At 39.1% G+C, this 17,103-nt stretch overlaps 1 protein-coding gene across 3 annotated transcripts in view; it reads right to left on the bottom strand.

Moving 5' to 3' along the window:
• PIK3CG (phosphatidylinositol-4,5-bisphosphate 3-kinase catalytic subunit gamma) overlaps positions 1 to 17,103 on the bottom strand; it is a 43,280-nt gene that overhangs the window by 19,087 nt on the left and 7,090 nt on the right. For all 3 annotated transcript variants that reach the window (XM_004046018.5, XM_004046019.5, XM_004046020.5), the window contains exons 3-10: positions 16,824 to 16,889; positions 16,488 to 16,713; positions 14,600 to 14,703; positions 10,076 to 10,222; positions 7,542 to 7,632; positions 6,585 to 6,715; positions 5,482 to 5,593; positions 3,456 to 3,613 (exon numbers count right to left, since the gene is read on the bottom strand). In XM_004046018.5, coding sequence (XP_004046066.4) covers positions 3,456 to 3,613; positions 5,482 to 5,593; positions 6,585 to 6,715; positions 7,542 to 7,632; positions 10,076 to 10,222; positions 14,600 to 14,703; positions 16,488 to 16,713; positions 16,824 to 16,889 — 1,035 coding nt within the window. The remainder of the gene's footprint in view (positions 1 to 3,455; positions 3,614 to 5,481; positions 5,594 to 6,584; positions 6,716 to 7,541; positions 7,633 to 10,075; positions 10,223 to 14,599; positions 14,704 to 16,487; positions 16,714 to 16,823; positions 16,890 to 17,103) is intronic.

Genomic DNA, 17,103 nt, shown 5'->3' with positions numbered 1-17,103 from the left:
TAGAGCTTATTTCAGTTCCTCTTACTTCCATGCTCAAGCCACTAGTTAGGTATGTTTTTCTTTGTGGACAAGGCTCACCCCACCCTTAACAAAAAAGTGGGTCAATTTTTCTCCATTGTTCCTAACAGGTTATTCAAATACGCAGCATGTATTAGTTAACCTTATCAATTCAAAATAAGCGATTCACTGGAAATGAGGACACCTTTAATTCAAAATGCAAATGTATACAACATTTCCCAGCTTCCCTAAAAATGGCAGCCTTTATTATACAAGATTCTGAGACACTATTTGGAGAATTTAGAGATGTGGTCCCTGATCTTGAAGAACTTCAATTCTAAAAGAAAACATAAAACCAAGAAACAGGAAATCTTTTTGGAAGGCTTAGCAGTATGTAAAAGAAAAAAAAATTACCACAAGGTCATAGTCAAATGATGAAAAAATCTGCTGTCCATCTTTGTCATGCTGTAAACTTTGGAAATTCTGCACATATGTACATTAAAGCTGTGGTGTTCAGGTTTTTTTCCTGTTATGAAGGATGAGGGAACACAGGGAGAGGGTAAGCAGAGAGGGGGTGGGGAAGGGGAAGCAGAACAGGTGTAAGTGGAGTTGGAACTCCACTTACTCTTTAAGCAGAGCATGGTACTTTGTTTTATATATTACCTGAGATCTCATTTCAAAAATGGTTTCTCAACTTAAAAGTTTTCAAAGTTTGAAGACATACTGTGATGACTGCAACAATGGCAGCTACCATTTATTGATTTTCTGCTATGATCTAGGCACTGGGCTAAGCATTCTGAATATTTCATTTAAGTAATCCCTAGAAAAAGCACAGGAAGTAGGTCTTATTATTCCCACTTTACAGATGAAGAAACTGATGTTATGAAAGGATGAATAATAATCATATATGTGGTTATTAAGTCGCAGGTCCAGCATTCAAACTCAAGTTTCTCCGCTACAAAGCCCATCCTTTCAACCACCATGTTATGCTGTATGTGTGCTTAAGGCTCAACGTGCACAGATTCACAGGCATTTAACATGTATGCTTAACACGTATGTTTAACAGTACTCCAAAACACGGACACACACAAGTACAACAAATGTACAAAAGTGTGTTTTTAGCGGAGCACACTGCCTAAACGTTGCTTTAGTAAAACAGGTTTTAATGGCTTGAGAAACAAACTTTGGTCACTAAGGATGGAGAAATACTCCAGACTGAGAGGACAGACTGCACAAAGCCTCACCGCAAAGGTTTGTTGCTTTGGGTGGAAGATGCCGATAGCGGGAAGAAACCTCTCCTTGGCCTCCCTATACTGCAAACCTTTTTGTGAAAGCATATTTTGAAACTTAAAAATAGCAACAACAGCAAAAAAAGAGAAGTACTGCTGGGATCTGACGGGGTGATATGGGCACCAGGGGGTCTATGGGAATGTTGTCAGCAACAGGACAGATGTGCAGTCATTCTAGGAAAAATTACTGGCAAAAAGGAAGATAACATATATACAAAAAGAAGGAGAGTCAGCTGGGCACAGTGGCTCGTGCCTGTAATCCTAGCACTTTGGGAGGCCGAGGCAGGCGGATCACAAGGTCGAGAGATAGAGACCATCCTGGCCAACATGGTGAAACCCTGTCTCTACTAAAAATACAAAAATTAGCCAGGCATGGTGGCGCGCACGTGTAGTCCCAGCTACTCTGGAGGCTGAGGCAGGAGAATTGCTTGAACCTGGGAGGTGGAGGCTGCAGTGAGCTGAGATCATGCCACTGTACTCTAGCCTGGGTGACAGGGAAGACTCCGTCTCAAAAAAAAAAAAAAAAAAAAGGAGAGTCGTCAATGAGGCCAAATTCCTTGCGTATGTCTGATTCTTTAAGTTGCAGTTTATTGCTGCTCTGTTTGTCCGAAGCAAACAGACAAACAGATGAACCCCGCTGACAGGAGAGAAGACATGAGTGTTTTCCCCCCTTTAAATGGTGAAATTCTTCCAGGGTTTTCTTTTTTTTTGGAACCATTTCCCTGTTCCAGGAAGTTGTCAAAACATGTGATTTTTAACTTTAAAGAAAAACAGGACTGAAATGTGTCAAGTCCCTGGAAATAGCCTGAAACTCAATTGAGTTTATGCAGAAAAACACACACTAAAAATCACAAGACCATCTGGCCACAGAGATCTCAGTTTCTCTGACAACACCACTGGAACTGTGGGAGGTAAGTCTTGTAATCACCAAATTGAAAATCAGTCAGGAGAACAAACAAGAACAGACAGGTTTCAAAACAATGTATCCTACTTCCTGTTCTACTGAACTTCAAGGGTCATGTCGTCTCCAAAGGGTAACCTTGGACTCAAGAAGAGACTCAGGGAAAAGAGAGCAAGTCTGAGATGTGAAATGCAAAGCAAATCATGTTTAAGATGTACTAAGGGAGGTGGCTATTTAAAGGGCACCCAAGGCAAATGTATATAAAAGTAATTATTCTTTGTCTTTGTTTTGTGTTTGTATTGCTATAACATAGGTATATTACAGTAGTAGTTACAACCGTTATGAATTATGTTCATTAAGTTATTAATTTTGCCAGTATTTAATTCTCTTTGGTATTTGAAGTATTTGATAGTCAAAACTGGATACAGACCAGGAAGGAATGGAAAGCCAATAGAATCTACGCCAAGCTCATCCAACCCGAATGTAGCCCAGGATGGCTTTTAATGTGGCCCAACACAAATTCGTAAACTTTCTTAAAACACTGTGAGGCTTTTTTGTGATTTTTTTTTTTGGATCATCAGCTATCTAGTGTATTTTATGTGTTGCCCAAGACAATTCTTCCAATGTGGCCCAGGGAAGCCAAAAGATTGGACTCCCCTGATCTACACACTCTCAGGGAGATGGACAGACTCATGGAGGAGCTTGTTTACAGGTAAGCAGGAAAAGCTAGAGGTCTTAGTAGAACTCTGGTCAAACCAACAAGATTTCAAATGAAATATTGGGTATTCTGCCTTATAAAAATGAGATAAGCCCAGTTGGCACATCGAGAATTCACCTGTAGCAAAAACCAAGAGAAGCTCACAACCTTTTGCGAGTTCTGAAAAATATGTGTAAAATTTGAGTCTTCTAGCTAAGGTCTTGAATAGACAAATATCTAGTGGCTAACCTGCTCAGCAGACACCCTTCCTGAAAGCCCTCTTTAGTGCCAGCATCATCCTGGTGTTTCACATTTGCCCATCCCACTGCTTATGAAATATTTCTACTTCTGTTTGGTTTTAGGTGGGAGGATTACTGAGAAGTGTCATTTTGCACCTGGGAAAGGAATGAATGGAAGTGAAAGGGAGGAGGTAGGGTTGGCCATGCCAGAAGAGGGTAGGGGTAGAGGCTGGACTGGCCTCCAAGCTGAGTGAGAGGTGAAGGCTGCGGCGTGCTGCAGGAACCATCTGCTTGGGTGCTATTCTCAGCAGGCGATGAAGGAGGTGACTTACCTGAAATTTCTGGAAGTGTGGGCTTGTCTTCTTTCCAGAAGTTCCCATCACAAAGAGGAAGTCAGGGGTTAGCACAAATGGCACTCTCTCTTTATTAATGCCCAGGAAACTTTTGTAATTCCCGAGAATGTGCCCGAAGTCAATATGAAATAGGTTTCCTTAAGAGAAGAAAGTATCTGACATCATTACAGTGGCACAGCACTTTGTTCCTTAAAATATTTCTTTGAGTTGCCTAAAAATGAGCTATCTTGTGTTGAAAGCATTTTTTACAATGTTTGTCAGTTTGTGATATTTTTCATCTTAGCAGGTGTGTGAAAGTCGTAGCCACAAAACATTCTTTGAACCAAGCATGTTTTTGATATCCTTCTGGTGTTCTTTAGATGACAGCCAGATGCCACTATAAAATTCTCATCTCAAAATTATTCTTAGAAACATAAATCAAACTCTCTGGCCAGTATGTCATCATTATCCCTAAGACTCTCTTATGCTCTTTACGCAACTCAGGATAGACTGATGTTTCACTCTGCTTGGGGGCAGGGGTTATTCACCTTTTCCTTTTGAGTAGCCATCTACGGCCATACCATCCTGAATGTATCTAAGCTCATCTGATCTCAGAAACTTGGGCAGCACGATAGAAGCAAATCATTTTGAGTCTCCTTTGGGTCAATTTCTACCACTACTACTATCACCACCACAATAATCATCATCTTATTTGTTTAGCCCTTTATCATTTCTATTGTCCATAAATATATTATCTCTTTTAATTCTCATAGGAAGTAAGCAATCTGTCCCCATCTGATGCCTTTTCCAGACTCTACTCTTAAAATGGCCCAAATTCATAGAGAAAAATCTCATGCTTTGGTGGCCACTACTGACTACTGTCAGAGTGGACAGTGAACCACTAAAGTGGAGTGGGTTAGGGAGATTTAAGGATATCTATGAGTTCTTTCTGTTCTTTCTCTGCAACATCTGTCACTGGTGATCACTCCCATCTTCGCCAGCTTCTGGGATATGACCCTCTCCTAGTTTCCCAGCGGTCCCTCTAACTTTGCCTTCTTAGGACTCATTTCCTGCCTCTTCCTCCTTCACTCACACCTTAGTCCTCAAGTGAGGTGGTCTCTCTAGAGCAGAGGTCCCCAACCCCTGGGCCATGGACAGGTCCATGGCCTGTTAGGAACTGGGCCACACAGCAGGAGGTGAGCGATGGGCAAGTGAGCAACTTCATCTGTATTTACAGCTGCTCCCCATTGCCTGAATTACTGCCTGAGCTCCACCTCCTGTCAGATCAGTGGCGGCATTAGATTCTCATAGGAACACAAACCCTATTGTGAACTGTGCATGAGAAAGATCTAGACTGTGCACCCCTTATGAGAATCTAATGCCTGATGATCTGAGGTGGAGCTGAGGTGGTGATGCTAGCACTGGGAAGTGGCTGTAAATACAGATTAACATTAGCAGAGAGGTTTCACTGCACAGAGACCATAATAAATCAATTCCTTACATATCAAAACCGTCTCAGTGAGTGGCAAGTGAAAATTGAGCTGCATCTGGTGGCAGGCTTTATAGTGGCAAGTGAGTCGAAAAAAAAGTGTGCAATAAACGTAATGCTCTGGAATGATCCTGAAACCATCCTTGCTCCCCCACCCCTGTCGGTGGAAAAGGTGTCTTCCAAGAAGCCGGTCCTTGGTGCCAAAGAGGTTGGGGGCCACTGCTCTAGAGTAACTGAAGCACCAGTGTCCCTACACAATGACTTCTAAATATGTGCTCCAGTCTTAAACTCCATTTAAAGACTACTCCGTTCTGAAAGGAGGGGGGCATGGGGAGTTAGTGTTTAATGGGTACAGAGTTTCAGCTGGGGAAGATGGAAAAATTCTGGGGATAAATGGTGATGATGGTTGTACAACAAGGTGAACATATGTAATGCCACTGAACTGAACACTTACCGTTAATTACAGTTAAAATAGTAAATGTTATGTTATATATATTTTACCACAATAAAAGTTTATTCTGCACTAAATAAACTCACCTGTCTCGGTGATCATAATATTGTCATTGTGTCTGTCGCCTATTCCAAGAACAAAGGTTGCCACACAGTAGCCTGCACAGGAATAAACAAATCTCTCCACTGCTGCCTGAAACTAATTAAAATGCATTTGAATATTAGTTGTCTTCTAACTACAAAAAGCATCATGAATCTACAAATGACTTCTAAAAAGAGAATATTCTGGAAACCATTTTCAGAGAGCAAGTTAGTTGTGCCTGATTTCATTAGCATTATATCTATGAATTGCCAACTTTCTCATTGCTCTGCTTATATTTTAGGTGAAGATTCAGTGAATCACAATGGCATGAAGAAGAAACAAGAGTCAAAGGCCAACAGTAATTTAATCAAAGGGTTCACTTCCTCTCCATGCATCACTTGCCAACAACTATATAGAACCCATGGTAATTTCTCCTTCATTTGTGAACATGTTTTGCTTGTGACCACTAAGAGTATGCTTGGGTTCACAGATCCACATGTATAACAGATTAATAAGTGCTACTCATTATATTTCCTCCCCAAAAGGCTGCTAACCATGCAAATGAGAAGTGCTAATCCTGTGCAGCAGAACTTTAAACGACAGCCAAACAGCTAAAACACAGCTTGTGAAGGATTGAGCATATGCACTTCCAAGGAATGGTGGAAGTGACATTTTCAGCATCCATGATTTACCATTTAGATTAGAGTTCAGCAGTAAATTATAAATTACTTTGTTGTGTATGTTGTATTTCCCAGGTACATAAGAATTTATACATGGTAACTAAATATCTTGGCTGAACAACAAAAATAGATAGCCATAAAAAGTGCTAACAGATTATTTTACAGAACCAAATTTTAAGCAAAGTATGCCTGATAATCAAAAGAGAAGCAAATGCTCATGGAGTCCTGAACTGAGTGCCTCTGTTTCACACAGATATGCTGTCACCACGGGAGGGTACTTAAAACCTCCATTATTTCACAGGTAAAAAACTTCACTAATATGTCAGGAGGCAAGACACTGGCAGATTCTCTGAAAACTTGAAGCCACTACTGCTATATAAATGACAACTTGTAAGGAGCCATTAGACTGGGAAAAAGCATGAGCTCACCTTTTCTTCAGTAGGGGATTTTTCTTTGAGCCAGTGATTCAGGACTTCATCTTTAAATGCTCCCGTGTTGCCCACTGTGCTTTGCTGAATTTTGGCAATTGTCGTGGCGTCTTTCACAATCTCGATCATTCCTACAGAAGGATGCACAGAGTCTGATGGAGACTGGGGGCCAGTGCCTGGCCCAGAGGAGGAAAGGCTATGTCTTTGTTGAGTGAAGGGCAGAGGGTTTTTTTTTTTTTTTTTTTTTGACCAGAGAGCTATTTTCCAGGTCTATGCTATTGGTTTTCTTATGAGGAATAGAAAGGAAAGAAGGAGGATATGGAAATTGTATGGGATATGTTTTCAATATCCCAGAATGACAAGAGGAAAGGGCCGGTTTTGAATAGTAATAAATAAAAGCATTTATATGCTGAGCATATCCTTCCTCAGATGGCAATCTGTGCCTTTTCCTTTTTTAAATTACAGGGTTAAATGTAAATGGTTTTGTAGAGTTCTCAGATCAGAAACTTGAATAAACATATGTTTGACTGAAACTAATGCTGAATGTCTATAAAAATACCTGATAGTAGAGTGTGTAGTAGCTTTGATAATGTGAATTCTGGAATACTAAAATAAGTGACAGATCTTTCCATCTATTTTTAAATGTTTTTTGTGAGAGAAAAGTTTAATGTGTAATGAAATGAGTTAAAGTTTAGAGATGGAGAAGGAAAGAGGAGGGAACAAGTTCTTACTAAAATCATTTCCATGTATAGTCACAGGGATTTGAATCATGCATTCATGTATTTTCAATATATCCACATTAAATTGAGAGTCACATTCACCAGCATAGAAATGTTTTCTTCCTTTTTATACAGATTAAGATTATGATTTTTCAGTTATTAAATGTCTACACTGAAGGAATTATAATCTTTTCAAACGAGCTGAGTGGTCTATTCATCTCCTGAGGTAACTACATACCTATTTTGTCACCAGTTGAAATGCAACCATATGGCAGGAGGCACAGATCCAGAGATTCAGTCTCCCAAATAGACTCCATGATTCGTAGAATCTGGGCATCGAAACACAGAAATGTTTATATTATATATATATTAACTTAATATATTTTTCTTCTCCCTTAAAAATAGCAATCATATCTAGTAACACAAAATATAAGAGTAAATGTAAAACATATAAGTAACAACTGTACGTTTATTGTTCAATCTGGTACTCTAAAGTTTCTCTTCTTTGTGAGCTTGTTAATTTTGTTTTCCGAAATGTACCTTGGGGAAGAGGATAAATACATTTCTTGTTTTGTTTTGTTTTTGTTTTTGTTTTGTAGATGGAATCTTGCTCTGTCGCCCAGCCTGGAGTGCAGTGGTGTGATCTTAGCTCACTGCCACCTCCACCTCCCAGGTTCAAGTGATTCTCCTGCCTCAGCCTCCTGAGTAGCTGGGATTACAGGCGCGCGCCATGATGCCCGGCTAATTTTTTTTGTATTTTTAGTAGAGATGGGGTTTCACCATGTTGGCCAGGCTGGTCTCAAACTCCTGACCTCAAGTGATCCGCCCACCTTGGCCTCTCAAAGTGCTGGGATTACAGGCGTGAGCCACCATGCTTGGCCAATACATTTCTTTTGGAGTGGGTTTTAGCTGTGGTTCATCACCTCTCTGTTCAAATGTTCTGCTTTACTTGTGTCTATTTTACCACAAAACTCTAACATCCTTACACATACTTATCACTCTAAGGCAACAACCAAAGCAGCAGTAACTACAATGATGATAATGATAGCGAATATATACTGATTGCTGCTTTATGTGTGATCCTTGCATTGCCCTATAATGTGGATAGGATTATTATTCCCACTCTACAGGTGAAGGAACAAAGCCTTAAAGAGCTTAAATAACTTGCCCTTAGCTGCCAAACTATGTGCCCCAACAAATAAACAAAGTAGGCTGGGCATGGTGGCTCACACCTAGAATCCCAGCAATTTTGGCGATTAACTGGCTCGTGCCTAGAATCCCAGCAATTTTGGCAATTGTCATGGTGTCTTTCACAATCTTGATCATTCCTATAGAAGGATGAAGAGTCTAATGGAGATTGTGGGCTAGTGCCTGGCCCAGAGAAGGAAAGGCTATGTTTTTGTTGAGTGAAGGGCAGAGAGGTTTTTTTTGACCAGAGAGCTATTTTCCAGGTCCACACTGTTGGTTTTCTTATGAGGAAGGGAAAGAAAAGGAGAAGAATGTGAAAGTTGTGTGGGAGGCTGAGGTGGGAGGATTCATTGAGCCAAGGAGTTTGAGGCCAGCGTGGGTAACATGGCAAGACCCCATCTCTACAAAAAATATAATTTGCCAGGTATGGTGGTGCACACCTATAGTCCTAGTTACTTCAGAGGCTAAGGCAGGAGGATTGCTTGAGCCTAGGAGTTTGAGGCTGCAGTGGGCTGTGATCGTGCCACTGTATTCCAACCTGGGCGATAAAGCAAGGCCTCACCTTAAAAAATTAAAAAAAAACAAAACCACAAAGTACATAAAGGGCAAAGGCAAACTTTCACTCAAAATGAGAGGACCAACAGGGTAATTTTTGTGTTTTTAAATTGTCCATCTTCAAACAATTCAAAATATTCTACAGATTTATTTGAAATTTAATAAACTTGCAAAAAGTTTGAAGGATTTCTCTTTTTCTTTTCTAAAATACCTCCTGGACAAAACATAGATCATTCTTGAAAGCAAAGCAAAGGCAAAGCAAAGGTATTCCTGTTTCTATATTAGAAATAAGTAAAAACAGAAACTTACAATTGGAAACATGACCAGTTTTAAATAGGCTACCTTGAAATCAATGTGATTTGTCTACTTCAAATAAACCATATTAAGTATTAGAAATTATTACCTCTACAACACTGACCAAATAGAATCTGTAGAATATTACTTTACAGACTTGTGAAGCTAAAGTTTATCTAGAAATGTTAGAAAATATGAAAATAATTAGCACTGATATATTGACCATTCACCTTCTGCCCTAACAGTACTTCACTCTTGTCACTTACCTGCAGGATTTCTGTGGTGACCTACTTGTTCATCTTTCTCCTTCCCATCAAATCATTTGCTTGATTTGTTTATGTGCATCAGAGGAGATGTATCTAAAAGAGTGCCTAGAGATGTGCTGACATGTCTATGGGCAGGAATGAAGTGAGTGCTGGGGATAAATATGGCTATTTTCTATGTTATCAAGCTTAGAATGGGGTGTATAAAAAAGACATTAGGTGAGGGAGGTATATCTGGCTACTTGGGAGTGTTAGATATGCAACTTGGACAGAACCATAATGCTCATTAGATTGCATATCTAATAGTCTGCAGCCAAATTCCCCAAGTGAAAACTCTCTATGATGTAATATTTGATCACAATTCATCACTTGAAAGAAGAGAGTGGGAATAGAGCCAGTAGGAGAAAGCATGTTTTTGATGTAATATAGAATTGTTTTCAGATAATTGAAAACAATCTTAAAATTAGCATACCTGTAAAATAAGCATGTCTTGGCGCAGATCATCACCATGTTTAAAGATAATTCCAATTGTTTCATTTGATAGGGCTGTAGGATCAGCACATTTAAACTCAAGCCACAGTGGTTTTTTCTTGGAGGCCATTACTTTACATTTTTCAATCTGTAAGGAAGCAGTCACATGTTCCCCACACACAATGAATAATGAATATACACGGTGGAGACACAAATTCTCTTGCAAAACATCACTATAAACAACAAGGACAAAGTCCTAGTTGGAAAATGATTTTCAATATTTGGGTAAAAATACAGAAGTTGTTTTGAGCAAATCTGGAAATGCCATGTGAGAGCGAATTCACAACTCTTAAACCAGTGCCTCTCAAACTGTGCTCCAAAGAACCACAAGAGTCTTTGGAAGTGCCTAAGAGGTATGGCAGATCTCACCCTCCCCACGCACACAGAGCTCTGACACTCCCACATCCTCTTTAATAGACAGCAACCTGGCTGTTATATTTGTCCGCCTTCTGAGATTTAATTTGAAAAAAGAATTCTAATGCTACCACAATGTCAAAAAAACTATTATTGCAGAATCAGATGCAATAGGCTACATCTAAGAAGATGAAATTTAACAGAAATAAATGGAAAATCTGGCATTTAGGTACAACACGCCCTCCCCCTAAACCTCATACATCTAAATAAATTCAAGGCAGGGGAAATGTGGCTTTGCAGTTACTCACTTAAACATAAAAAAGGTAGGTGTTTCAGGCAAAGGTGAGTTCACCACAGATCAAAATTGTGATGTAGTCATTTAAAGAAGCAAACACAATTTGAAACTGTATTAATATGTCATAATTCCTACCAATCTTTAAATAATGGACAGTGGATAGTGTGTGCTTTTACTATAGGGCCAGTTTGCTGGTAATTGTATATCAAATTAAACATTCAGGGGAAGAACTTCCTCATCTTTTCATGTGGCTTCGCTGCTACGGGAGTTGCCGTCCTGCCATAAACAACTAGAAAACTATGCAAAATATATAAAACTCTTTTCAGACATTGAACAGGCAGTGTAGGTCCATGATCCCCAAGAAAAGGAAGACAAATGAAGTGAGCCCTGTAATTGCCCCAGATTACTGCCTGGGGGCTGTTTCTAGGCTACAGCACAGAGGAAGGAAATCCAGACTGAGCCCAGAGTCCAGCAGTCTAAATTACTGTAACTGAAGTCTCAGAGAGGAAAGAGGCAACATAAAAAATTGGTTGAAAAATTTCCAAATTTGATAGACTATAAACTCACAAATTCAAGGAGCTCCATAGACTCCAGCAGCCTAAACACAAAGGAAACCCATACCAGGGTACATCATAATCAAATTGCTGAAAACCAGAAATAAAAAAGCATCTTAAAAACAGCCTGGGGAAAAAGACGTATTATGCAGACACAATCAAAGATAAGACTCATCATCAGAAAATATGCAAGCCAGAAAAAAATGTTACTGCAAGAAAAAAACCAGTCAATCTAGAATTCCATATTCAGGGAAAATATTTTTCAAAAATGAAAGCAGAATAAAAACTGTTTCAGATAAACAAAAGCTGAAAGAATTTATTGTCAGCAAACTTGCAGTAGAAAAGATGTTAGAAGCTCAAGGAAATGTGGACCGATATAAGGCAATAAAGAGTACCAAAAATGGTAAATATGTAGGTGAATAGTTAAAAATTATTTCATCTATTAAGTCTGTTAAGTCTATTTTTTAACTGTTCAGGGCAAAAATAGTAACTTATTGTGCCACTTATAACACATGTAGAAGTTAAAATCATAATAAAAATAATGCAAAGGATGCGGGGGTTAATGGAAGTATACTGTTGCCTGTATAAGCACATGTATATGAAGTGCTTTGTTATTTAAACATAATCAAGAATGTGTGGTATTGATGTAAGGACAGACATTTAGATCAGTGGAACAGAACAGAGAATCTAGGTGTAGACCCACACATATACGGTCAGTCGATACTTGACAAAGGTGCCAAGGTAGTTCTCCAGGAAAAACAAAACAAAACAAAACAAAACAGTCTTTTCAACACATGGTGCTGAAAAATCTGGATATTCATATTAAAAAATGAACTCTGACCTTCACCTCACACTGTACACAAAAATTAACTCAAATTGGATTGCAGACTTCTATGTAAGAATTAAAACCATAACCCTTCTAAGAAAAAGTATCTGCCACATTGAGTTAAACCAGAATTTCTTAACCTTGGCACTGTTGCCATTTTGGGGTGGATAGTGTTTGTTCTGGGGGACTATCCTGTACCCTGCAGGGTATTTAGCAGCATCCCTGGCCTCTACCCACTAGATGCCAATAGCATTCTCCCAGTTATAACCATCAAGAATGTCTTCAGACATTGCCAAATGTCCCTTGGCAGACAGAGGGATTACCCCAAGCTGAGGCACTGGATTAGATAGATTTCTTTTTCATTTCTTTTGAAACAGGGTCTCACTCTGTAGCCCAGGTTGGAATGCAGTGGCACAAACACAGCTCACTGCAGTATCAAACTCCTGAGCTCAAGTGATCCTCCCACCACAGCCTTCCAAGTAGTGGGGACTATGGCACGTGCCACCATGCCTGGCTATTTTTTTTTATTTTTTGTAGAGATGGAGTCTCGCCATGTTGCCCAGTCTGGTCTCGTACTCCTTGCCTCAAGTGATCCTCCCGCCTTGGCTTCCCACAGTGCTGGAATTACAGGTGTGAGACACTGTGCTAGTCCTAAACAGATTTCTTAGATAAGACACTAAAAGCACAAACCATTTAAGAAAAAGTTGCAAATTTGACTTAATCAAAATTTAAAGCTTCTGCTTTGAAAGACACCTCTAAGAAAATAAAAAGGCAAGCCACAGACTAACAGAAAACATCTGTAAAATGTATATCTGATAAAGAATTTGTATCCAGTTTATATAAGTAACTCTCATAACTAAAACTAAGGTCCAGGTGTGGTGGCTCACACCTGTAATCCCAGCACTTTGGGAGGCCGAGGCAGGTGGATCACGAGGTCAGGAGATTGAGACCATCCTGGCTAACACGGTGAAACCCCGTCTCAACTAAAAATACAAAAAAAAAAAAAAAAATTAGCTGGGTGTGGTGGCGGGCACCTGTAGTCCCAGCTACTTGCGAGGCTGAGGCAGGAGAATGGCATGAACCTGGGAGGTGGAGCTTGCAGTGAGCCGAGATCGTGCCTCTGCACTCCACCCTGGGCGACAGAGCGAGACTCTGTCTCAAAAAAAAAAAAAAGAAGGCAACCCACCTAAAAAACTGGTGAAATATTTGAATAGAAAATTTTCAGAAGAATGTACTCTAATGGAAAATGAGCACATAGAAAGACACTCAACCTTATTATGGAAATGCAAATAAAAACAATAGTGAGATACCACTTCATACTCATTTGAATGGCTAAGTTTAAAAAGACTGATGATAACAAGTGCTTGCTAGGATGTGAAACAACTAGAACTCATCGTATACACTGCTGGAATTTACATGGTATAACCACTTCGGAAAAATGGTATCTTGTAAAATTACACACACACACCATCTGACCCAACTACCCCACTGTTAAACATTTACTCAAAAAATGAATGGAAAACAAACTGTGGTATATCCATACAAGGGACTACTACTAAGTCATAAAAAGAAACAAATTACTGATGCATACAATAACATGAATGAATCTTAAAAGCATTATGGAAAGTAAAATAATTCAGATATAAAACTATATACTATATGATTCCTCTTAATAAAAGTCTAGAAAAGGCATTTTATGATAGAAAGTAGATCTGTTGCATTATCAGAGAGAATGGGAGGAGAAAAAGGACTAACTGCAATGGGACATGACAGAACTTTTTCTGTAACATGTCTATGGAAATGTTCTAGATCTTGATTGTGGCGGTGGTTATATAATTGTATACATTTCTCAAAACTCACTGAATTCTACTTTTTTTTTTGAGACGGAGTCTTGCTCTGTCACCCAGGCTGGAGTGTAGTGACGTGATCTTGGCTCACTGCAACCTCCACCTCCTAGGTCCTAGTTCAAGCAATTCTCCTGCCTCAGCCTCCCGAGTTGCTGGGATTACAGGAATGCACCACCATGCCTGGCTAATTTTCTTTTGTATTTTTTAGTAGAGACGGGGTTTCACCATGTTGGCCAGGCTGGTCTTGAACTCCTGACCTCGTGATCTGCCTGCCTCGGCCTCCCAAAGTGCTGGGATTACAGGCGTGAGCTACCATGCCTGTTCTCTGAATTCTACATTTTAAATGGACAATTTTTATTGTATACAAAGAATATCTCAAGCTGATTTTAAAAAATATGGAAGGGAAATTATCTGGTATTGAGGCTTTCGTAACCAGTGATTAGACAAGGGCTTATGAGAAACCCATCCAGAGACTCTCCAGCTTCCCTGTCTCTGCATAAACATTAGCTTTTAAGTACTGGGCCCCAGCAAGCACGTTAGACATCTTCAAGACATAAAGACCACATGGAGACATCCAAGTGATACCTACTGCCAGCGCTCCTGCTTTCAGTCCAGGATCATATGGAACTCTAAAGCTTTCGGGGAGTTGAGAATTCTGCAGGTTTTCAAGCTTTTGTTTAAGTTGTGAAATAACTGTAATTGTCAAAAGTACACAAGAGTTATGTGAGTTCCAGAAATCATCAATATTATCTATTACATTTCCTGAGAACACATTTATTCATAGCATTCTATATATTTGTTCTGGTGTAGAGCAGGAGAAATGTGGGTGGGCCCTGCCTTTGAGGAACTAACCATATGAGGCGGCAAGATACATTGGGCTTAAGGTGAGCAACATAACCATGTACACATACTACAACAGGGGACAGAAATATGTGAATATATGTGGGATAACACATAGACACCAACACAATCCAAGTAGAGAAGTATGCTCTGAGGGTGATGCTAAGGAATTAATACTGTAGTTTTCTTTCCAGCACATTAAACTTTAAACTACCATCTGATTTGAGGAACAGACATTTTAAGAAAATAATACATGGAATTTGGTTAGGGTTCTATAATTTCTTTTCAGAAGAGGAAGTTAGGTTCTGTAGAGAAGTAGAGAAGATGGATGTGACAGCCTTAAAATTCTAAAGGCAAAATATGTGAATTAAAAATTACTGGATAACTGACAGAATGAGGGTCAGTACAAATGTTTTCCTTTCTTAAAATGCAAATAAAATATTATTATTACCATCATCATTTTTAGGAGGAAGCATTGTAAGAATCAAAGGGAGAAAGAAATTTTAAATATTTAGGAGTTTAAAATACTGGTTGAGTACATGAAGTGTCTACGTAATGAGCCATAGTGCTAGGTCTAGGTATATAAAAATGAAAAAGAGATATTCTCTAGATTCAAGGTTGATACAGTTTACCAGACCAGGAAGATATGTTAAAGACTTTAATTTAATGTAGTATCAATCAAAATCTACAGAAATACAGAGAAGGAGTGATTAATTTTTCTAGGGCAGGGGCAGGTTTTCTTAGGGTAGGAATAAGATATTGGAAACGGCTTGAGAGAGAAGGTGGTGTGTGTGTGTGTGTTTATTACCTTTATGCACACACACACACACACACACACACACACACACACACACAGATACAGAGTCGTCTCTTGCTGTCTGTGAGGATTGGTTCCAGGACCTCCTGCAGATATCATAATCCATGAATGCTCAAGCCCCTGATATAAAATGGTGTAGTATTTGCATATAACCTATGCACTTCCTCCCATATACTCTAAATCATCTCTAGATACCTATAATATCTGATACAATGTAAATGCTATGCAAATAGTTGTTACACTGTACTGTTTAGGGAATAATGACAGGAAAAAAAAGTCTGTACATGTTCAATGCAGATGCAATTTTTTCCCCAAATGTTTTCTATCCATGCTTGGTTGAATTTACAGATGTAGGAACCCAGATAGGGAAGAATGAATGTATCTCTATATATCACTCTGAGATATATAGATGAAGAAATGCCAAAAAATTAAAATAGCCTCTCAAAAATTCATCATTTTATAAGACTGTAAACTTGAAAACTGTATGTGCATATTCAGAGATGTGAAGAAAAAGGTAAAGATTTGGAAATATCTAATCTTTGTGTATGCAACTGTTCTTAAAAACTACATCTTACATCTGCATAATGCTGCTTAATTTTTCAGAGTTAAGAATATGTAAATATATAGTTAAAAATTATGAACTTGTAAAAGGAGAACTTTAAATTTGTTTACTCCATGCAGACAGAAAACTCAAAAATGTGTTCTTGGTGCCTTCAGGAGGATGCAACTTGGATTCCAGGAAGAAAAAGAATTATAGGAACAATGGCATTTGGAGATGAAGGCATTTGGAAAGAGAACACAGAAAATATAGCCACCGTACCTTGGGAACTGACGTCATACTTTTCAGCAGAGAGCGATTTAATATCAAGGGTGACTTTTTGTAACATCTCGATTACTTGGACTTGTTGGGTAAAGTCGTGCAGCATGGCTGTGCCACAGCCCCTCAGATAGGCTTCCAGAATCACAGCGAACCTCTGCTGATAGTGTCTGGACTGGGCTATCTCACTTCTCAAGAACCAAAACAAAAAGTGACCAATTCTTTTGTTCTGAGGGCAGGTACAAGAAAGTTGAAATTATTATGACTAATGCTTTAGGTCTACCAGTTAATTCTTGGCAACTTAAAATTTCACGCTATTATCAAAATGGAAGTACTTACTCTTAAACCATGCTTCAGCAGAAATCTGGCAAGGGCGCTATCATGGTATGGTTCAAATTTCACAGCCTAAAGGAAGAACACATTGGCATTTGTAGGACTGTACTCTATGTCGTTGAATCAGGGAAAAGGAAATAGAGAAGAACTGGTGCTCTGCTTTACTGGGTCTTCATGGCTAGAAAGATGAAAATCTTAACAGTCACTTAAGTTTAATCCTGTCTGTTAGAGGACACTTAGGACCAGACTGAACCACTTGCTTAAGATCATAGAGCAGCCGATGACA

The sequence above is a fragment of the Gorilla gorilla genome, chromosome 6, assembly GCF_029281585.2.
Source record: "Gorilla gorilla gorilla isolate KB3781 chromosome 6, NHGRI_mGorGor1-v2.1_pri, whole genome shotgun sequence".
Lineage (NCBI taxonomy): Eukaryota > Metazoa > Chordata > Mammalia > Primates > Hominidae > Gorilla > Gorilla gorilla.
Note: the sequence above shows the minus strand (reverse complement) of the source record. Positions and strands in the feature narration are given on the sequence as shown.